Here is an 8,367-nt window from a genome sequence, read left to right as displayed (position 1 = left end):
CTATATATCATCAACCTTTGAAAAATACTTTCCAGAATAATTTTTTTTTATTTCAAATAATATTAAGGATAATTTAGGAATTTAATTTTTTTTTTTAAAAAAGGGGGTATATGTATAAAAAAATGGAGGTGTATATATCATCAACCAAAATGTATAAAACATTCGTGGGCCACAATTTCACAGTATCAAAAGCCTCAATAAACTTGGCCCATATGCAAGCCACAATTTGCGAGTCATTCTTTTTTTCAAACCCCTCCCCTTCCCTTCTTAATTTTTTGTTTTCTTTCAAAATTTAAATTGATCCCGTAATTGTAAAATTAAATATATTAAGTGAAAACATTGAATTTATAGTAGAAAGTGGGGGAAAAAATAAAGAAAATAAAAAATTCCGACCTGCCGGATTCGAACCAGCGACCTAAGGATATCCGAAGTTTAAACACTACAGTCCTCCGCTCTACCAACTGAGCTAAGGTCGGCTTATGAGCATTAATGCACCCGTTACTTAATCTTCTTTTAACTTTTTGGTTGCACTAATCTAAGACTCCACCAACTAGACGTAGAAAATTCCTTTACTGTTTTACTTTGATTAAAACTTAAAAAACCTTTCTAACATTAGAGTATGTGTATATTTTATAAGTTGTTATTTTTTCTCTTATTTTTATCAATATTTATTATTTATTAGTTAAATTTTATAATTAATTAAACTTAAAAATTAAAACTACAAGATATGAATGAAATGAACATACGTACTCTCAATATTGAACTTTAATGCGGTTCAAAAACTCATTACTTTCATTTTTACACGGAAGGCACAAATCTTTTTCTAGCATCAAGCATTGCACATAGTAGTGGGTTAACATTTTTTTAAACGTGTTGGTAACACACTGTATGGTAAAAGGAACTTGTTTTACAAAAGGGTGGTTAACCAATGAAAATATGAAACAGGAGCTGACATGTCAGTTACCAAAGGGGTTGGGTTTTTGATAGGAGAAAAAGGTTAAATAAAAGAAAGTTGGATAAGACTTGAAAGATTCATAGAGAGAAAATAAAGAAATTGTAAATTAGGAAGTAAATAAAGATGGTGACCCTATACGACTTTTTTATGCCACGTTGTGTGATTATTGTCTTCATGTTCACGGTTTTGAAGTTTTAAGCTTGGAGCTTTGTCAACCCCTTCTTCGTCTCATCTCTATCACATCCAACTTTTGTCTTTAACCTAAAGATCCATACAGCTCATTTTCACATGCCTCTTTAAGGATTTTTTCGAGTGTGGGCGAGCCATTAGATATTCAAAGATGTAAATTATTGTCATCCATAAAAATTTAAAGCAGAACAGTTGAGCTATATTTCTCATCATATAAGACCACTTTAAATATTTTTAACTATGTTTATATCATCCTAATCATAGTTATATTATTATTATATCTATCCATTAAACAGAACACCCGCGTTTATTTTTTAATTTATTTATTTTAATTATTACTTTTATCATTATTCTTAGTGAGATTAAAGTATTTCGTGTTTCTATTAAAATTAAAGTAAAAATAAAAATTAAATAATAAAAATATATTAGTCTAATTGGTGTTATAATTAGTCCATTAGTTTTTCAGTTATTGAACTGATTAAAAATATTTTTTCTAATTTTTTAAAACAAAAATGTATAATGGTTAACAAAATATAAAGATTAAAGTGGTTATTAGAAATATATATATTTTTATATATTAGTATAAATTAGGAGATCGAGCACAACTTTATACTTATATATTAGCAATCAAACCTTTTAACTCAATGATTGTAAGTCTTGTCTTAGGATATATAAAAATTGACTTAGTGTGTGTTTGTTATCGATTTTTTAACACAATTTTTTCTTTTTCTCTCCATGTTCAAATGTTTGATTTATGTGAAAAATGGTATTTATCACTTTAAATTAGAAGTGAAAAATCACATCAAGACATGAATGCAAACACACACTTAGTACATTTTTAAAATTCATTTATCTCAATGTTAAAATAATGTTTAGGTGTTGAAAATCTTGTCCCACTAGTATACACTAATTTTTAATTTTCAACTTTAAGATACAATGTAAATCATGTTTACAATATTTATGCATCTTTACTCTTAGAATTTAGATAAAAAATATTAATATTATAAATTATGTCGTATATGATATCTTTATACTAAATACATAAATTAATTAATATAAAATTATTTTAGCTTAATCAATTAATCAATATTTTTAAATTTGAATTTCAAATATATATATATAATGTAATTATATATTTAAAATGAGAGTTTTTTCAATTAAATTAACTATATAGGGTTTGAGAGCAAGCTTATTTCTTGATGAAGATATACATCATTCGATACTTAAAAAAAAATATGATATATTTATTTACATATATGCATGTAAAAACACATTTCAAAATTACAGGAAGAACTTTCCATTATCTTGCCTGAACTCGTAAATATTTTGTGCATACCATAAAAAATAAAACTATAACAAAAAGAACGTCGACAGCAGGATTCGAACCTGCGCAGGCATAGCCCAACAGATTTCGAGTCTGTCTCCTTAACCACTCGGACATATCGACTATTTATGTTTATTTTGCGTAATATTTAATATTTAACGTTAAATATGACGACTTATCGAAAAACTGTGTCATTGAACTGGTTGGTGGCTTGGTGGGGTAATAAAAGGACTTGAATTGGTCCCCGAAGAAGCACATGCCATGAAAAGGGTCTACATGGTAAATTTGGTCAATTACATGACAGTTGACACACAGAAAAAGAAAAAGAGAGGTGTGGGGAGCACCTAGGCCACTAAAATATTAAACCCTATGGTGGTGTTGGTGCATGTGTATAAAACTCTTGCAGCAATGAAGATGCAACCAGAGAAAAGCCAAGCCAGATATAAATCTTAAGTTCTAAGTCTTATTTATTTATTTTTTTGTCTATGACTTGCTGAAGAAAAAGAAATCAGAACTATTCACAAAATATGTTGCTACTTAAGACTAAGAGGCTAGTAATAATATTTTTGCAGGAATGTCAGAAGGTTCGGTGCTATATTATGGTATAATAATATGTCAAGCACAACAATAAAAGAATTGATTTTCTCTTTCTTTTGCTCATCTCGCGTTGTGTTGTGTGCTCTCTCTGACTTATAACCCGTCCACATATATTATATATCACTCTTCTGTGTCTTCATATGCCTTGTTGCTTCTCATTCACTTCGAGCTTTGTCTTTGTTGTGTCCCTGTGGAGAACCTCATTACTTCTGCGCCAATTGACTAGTACCATCCTATTACAAGGACCAGTGTCTTGTCCACTTTTGCTTTGTCTTTTTGCTTATCTCAGAATATGATCTTGTTATTGCTCCTTCCTCTTCCCTCCCTTCTTTGGCTTTCTCATGTATCTCCCTTCCTTGGATTATCTCTCATGTGAGATAACTTCCAGAAAGCCAATTAAAAGACCCTTGTTTTGTTTTGTGTTTTAGTTAGTTTTTTTTTTTTTTTTTTTTTCCTTTTTGTTTATTTGTTTTGAGTTATGGAAGCTTGTTGCTGCAACCTTGAAGTGGATGTAAACGGAGAAGAGACCTTCATGTTGGACAAGGTAACCATCTCTCCTTCTCTCTCTTCGTTATTGCTTGGTTCAAAAACTTCAAAGTGCTTGTTTATGAAAATCTTATGATTTGTTTCAAAACTTTGTTGGACAATGGTTCACTTTTTTCTTTTTCTTTTCTTCTATGTTTTCACATTTATTGTAAATTCTCAATCCTTTATATTTTCCTTTTTCTCCTATGTTTTTAGGATCTAATATCTAATCTTAAAAACATAGTAGTCACAAGGTTAGTCTTTTCATCGTTTGGGTTGGTTGATGCTTTCAGTTCATCCTAAATGCTGCTACTACTCATGGATATAGAATGATTATGGTTAAATGATTTGTGCTTTGCAATTTTTAATTTCTCCTTTTCTATTCTGCTTTCTAGCTAGTAGCAGTGGCTACCCTCGATTACTTTATGATTGTGTATGTAGCTTTCCGCCCATCATTAATTTGCACCTACATAGCAGAGAGGTGGGGCAGCTTCTGTTTGTCCATGCCACAATAATTTCCACCATAGCCATTTTTACAAACCACAGCCATGACTCCCCGTTTTTCATCTTTTTTTTTGTTTTTTTTTATAGATTTTGCATGTCACATTAAATGCTGCTGCTATGGTCTTCTGAGCCTTTAATGTTCCCACCTTCATTTTGTTTGTTTTATTCACATATTTTTTTGAGAGGGACCAAGGGTTGCTTTCAAGCCATTTATTTCCTTTCTATATCCTTCCATGCCAGATGATTTGTAAATAGTGAACCTTCCTGATCACACTTACTTACAATTTATTGTCTGTCTATAACGTTTCCATTCCCTTCTTTTGGTTTCAGAACTTTAACTGGAGTGGAACTTTCCCTTCATTCTCTCCATTTCCCATATTTTTATCCTGTTCCTTTTTTAGTCTATGTGCTCCAGTGATTCCATGTTTTTGGTATTTAATTTAACCTATTAAAAAAAGTTGCCCTTTACTAGTTTGTTGCAAATTCTTTCTTATCTAGTTATTCCACAAGACTACTAGAGTGGTACATTATTTTTTCCGTAATCATCTAACTTTGTTTTAAATGGGTGCTTTTGCAGACTGTTATTACTCAGTACTCAAGCAAATTTGCTAAATTATTTGGAAAGTCTAGTGGTGGCACAGGAAAGCTTAAAGTAATATTCCACGATTTTCCAGGAGGTGCAGAAGGCTTTGAGCTTATGTTAAAATTCTGTTATAACAATGGAACAACTGATATAAGTCCCTCCAATTTGTTTCTGGCACGTAGTGCTGCCAAGTACATGGAAATGAAGGAACCAGTGCCTGATGTTTCTAACTTATTGGAGCAAACAGAAAAGTCTCTCCAAGAGATAAGCTATTGGACTTGGTCAGATCTTTTGATTGCTTTGAAACAGTGCCAGAATTTACTAGTTCCAGATTCTTCTGTGATGGTTGAAAGATGCTTGGATACTATTGTTGGGAGGTTGGTTTTGGCCAGTGAAGCAAGCCCTTGTCCATCAACTAGTTCCACAGAAAGTTCTTGGATTCGGTTTTCATGTGACTCTAAGAGTACTGAGAGTATAAAAACAAGTTTCTCTCGTTTAACGTGGTGGTTTGAAGATCTCCTATTTCTGAGTCCCTTGTTGGTTGCAATGTTGATTAAGTCAATGATTTCGCGGAAGATGGACCATATTGTTATAAGCAAGTTTCTTCTGTATTATCAGAAGGCCAAATTTTCCACTGCCACTACAGATGAGAAGAGCAAGATAATTGAAATGGTCATAGATATGCATTATGATATGGATCAAAGTTGTGTTCCTTGCAAGACTTTGTTTGGGATTCTGAGGGTTACTTTGGGTTTGAACATTAGCAAATGTAGCAGGAATAAGTTGGAGACCATGATTGGTTCCCAATTGGATCAAGCAACCTTGGACAATTTGCTTGTTCCATCTCCTTATGGAATAAGCTACTTGTATGATGTGAACCTTGTTTTGAGATTTTTGAAAGCGTTCCTGCGGCGAGGAAATGGACTAGTCACTCCCATTCGGATGAGGAAAGTTGCTAGCTTAATAGATTTGTACATAGCAGAAATAGCACCTGATCCTTGTTTGAAAACTTCAAAGTTCTTGGCACTTGCCTCCGCAATTCCAGATTCCGCAAGAGATTCTTATGATGAGCTCTACCATGCAATGGACATGTATCTTGAGGTATAATAATTCCTTCAAATTAAATTTTAAATTTGGAAATCTAACTTTTGTTGTATGGTTTACTACTTGATTAAGATAGAATTTAATTTCAATACATGGTTTAAACTATTAACCAATCATATATCATCAATAATATAAATTTTAAGATAATTATTATAAAAGTCAATGATTTTATTATATACTGCAGTTTGTGATTGAATGATAATATAAATATAATAGTCTAAAATGCTTATATAATATCATGAATAACACAATCTGAAAATTGAATCTGCCTTTAAATTCATGGCCTATGTAAAACATAGTGTGGTTGAAGTGTTGAACTGACTAGTGTTGTTATAGGTACACACTCAATTGTCACAGGAAGAAAGATTGAAGATATGCTGTGGTTTAAATTATGAGAAGCTTTCACCTCAAGCTTGTCTACACCTTTCTCAGAACAAAAAGTTTCCTTCAAAATCCGCAGTTATCTCTCAACAATCTAAGCTCAAAAATTTACTCCATGTCACTCCCAGTACAAGTTCATACAATGATTCACCTTGCAGCTCCAGTGGTGCTGCTCAAAAGGGAAAGAAAGATAAATGCAGTGAAGAGGTTGTGTTGTATGCTGACAATTTTGATCTTTCTACAGATAATGAGAAACTCAAAGCACATTTACAAGGAATGCAGTGGAGGGTCATGGAACTAGAGAAATTCTGTAGGAAAATGCAAATCCAAATGGCAAAGATCACAAAATCAAAAGCATCAGGCCATAGTTATGCAAAATCTTTGCCCAAACTCTGCTCATGATACTTTATTTTTTTTTTGCTTTTGGATTTCATATATTTTCCCCTTTGTAATTTTCATATCTGTACAGCACAGGAATGAGTTGTGTGTCTGTATTGATTGTACAGTCGTGAAATAATGGAAGAGACTTCAAAGAATTTCATATTATTGCGTGGACAATAACCCTGTATAAGAGACATGGCATGTTCTTTCTAGATTACTTTGAAAAAAGTCTTATAATAATAGTATGAAAAAGTGATGAACCACGTACTTGCATATTACATGAACCATGTACTAACTACTAAGTACTAACCACATTTCTCATAATTCAACTTCCAAGTAACCCCCTCAATTTAGAAACATTGATCTTTGAATTGATCACTATTCATTCGGCTTTGATTCGTTGTAACACGTAAATCAAAGTTGACCCTTTACCTGCAAATAGAAGCATGGCCAGCAATATGGTTTCACATCAAGTTTCAACCAATAAAATTATGGTTTGTTCGGTTGCCCCTAGATGAAGACAATGTAGTAGTTGACACGCACAAGATACAAAGTGGTTACTGTTATTACTATATGGCCCCACGTAGTTACTGTTATTACCAGCCACCACTACCTGAACATGCAATGCAATCGTGCGAGATGAATTCAGAAAAATGTCATGAACTGATTGGTTAAACATTATGATATACTTGAATACACTCTGATTATATATAGTAGTATATTTGAGGATGAGAGAAATGAATTATTGTGTAGACCTAGTATTAAGGATTATTTCTTAGTGTTGACTCAAATTCCTAACCAATCACGAAGAAGATTAGTTGTAAAAAGTGCATGGAGTAATGGAGGACCCGTACGTTGCAAATTAGTAATAATGAAATTGATAGTGAAGTAGAGAGGTGGAGTTGGTCGCGCCCTTGTTTCTCCAGCTCCATTTTCACGCTTGTCTCTATTAGACGTAACAAAAATGGCCCACATCGACTAGCCAAAGTACGTTCATTCCCACGAACTAAAGCTACTAATTTACTAAACCTGCAATTTTGTGAATAAAGGTAGTGTTTGGATTGAAAATTTGGAAATTTTAAGGAATTTAAAATAAGTAGGAACTTATTTGTTTCGGAGACTAGTTACCTAGGCTAAAAGTAGTATTGAAAGCTTATCTATTAGGAAAAACTTTTTATTTTTAGTAGAATTTTTTTTAAAAAAATTCGTATAAACTTATATTAAAACAAACTTTTAATTATTTTTTTAAAATATTTTGTTTATTTAATGATCCAACAAGTTACTATACTTAACATAATTTAATTATTACGTAGTAAAAAGACTAAATAACATACAACTAACATAAGATTATCATACAATAATTATATAGGCAATCATATAATACATGTATAGGGTAGAAAATATAAAATAATTAAAGATATAAATCCCCGCAACGGGGTTATACACATACTTTGTACACATATACAATTTATATCGAATACATAACTATATACAAAATAAACTTTACTTGCCAACCAAATATCTATACAATAATTGTTGCACACAAAGAGTAACAATGTCAAAACCATATCACCATCAACATGACCCTCCACCAACTAATCAAGTCATCTTATTAATCTTGTTCTACTCCTATACAAAGTATGACCATTGTAATTCCAACCACAAGAAAAACACAAGGTAAGCTTGTGAAACAATTCAACATATACACAACATAAAGTATTAACATAAGCAACTTAAACAACACAGTTTTAATTTATCATCCAATTCACCACATACAACTTATAATACAACACATCTTTAACAACTTCAACATTACAACATCAT

At 31.8% G+C, this 8,367-nt stretch overlaps 1 protein-coding gene and 2 non-coding genes across 4 annotated transcripts; 1 reads left to right on the top strand and 2 right to left on the bottom strand.

Moving 5' to 3' along the window:
• Positions 1-387: 387 nt before the first annotated feature.
• Positions 388-476, bottom strand: TRNAY-GUA (transfer RNA tyrosine (anticodon GUA)). The gene is given in 2 exon segments: positions 388-423; positions 440-476. It is a non-coding gene; the product is annotated as a tRNA-Tyr (tRNA).
• Positions 477-2,509: 2,033 nt separating this feature from the next.
• Positions 2,510-2,591, bottom strand: TRNAS-CGA (transfer RNA serine (anticodon CGA)). The gene has a single exon. It is a non-coding gene; the product is annotated as a tRNA-Ser (tRNA).
• Positions 2,592-2,825: 234 nt separating this feature from the next.
• Positions 2,826-6,708, top strand: LOC109812766 (Phototropic-responsive NPH3 family protein). 2 transcript variants are annotated; one of them, XM_020376809.3, is made up of 3 exons: positions 2,826-3,609; positions 4,672-5,778; positions 6,118-6,708. In XM_020376809.3, the coding sequence occupies exons 1-3, from the start codon at positions 3,544-3,546 to the stop codon at positions 6,562-6,564; spliced, it is 1,620 nt and encodes a 539-aa protein (XP_020232398.1). In that variant the 5' UTR covers positions 2,826-3,543; the 3' UTR covers positions 6,565-6,708. The 2 variants fall into 2 exon arrangements, with proteins under 2 accessions (XP_020232398.1, XP_029130104.1); XM_029274271.2 differs by lacking the exon at positions 2,826-3,609 and adding an exon at positions 4,298-4,525.
• Positions 6,709-8,367: the final 1,659 nt, after the last annotated feature.

Source organism: Cajanus cajan, chromosome 8 (assembly GCF_000230855.2).
Source record: "Cajanus cajan strain Asha chromosome 8, NIPB_CcT2T_4, whole genome shotgun sequence".
In the NCBI taxonomy this organism is placed as follows: Eukaryota; Viridiplantae; Streptophyta; class Magnoliopsida; order Fabales; family Fabaceae; genus Cajanus; species Cajanus cajan.
Note: the sequence above shows the minus strand (reverse complement) of the source record. Positions and strands in the feature narration are given on the sequence as shown.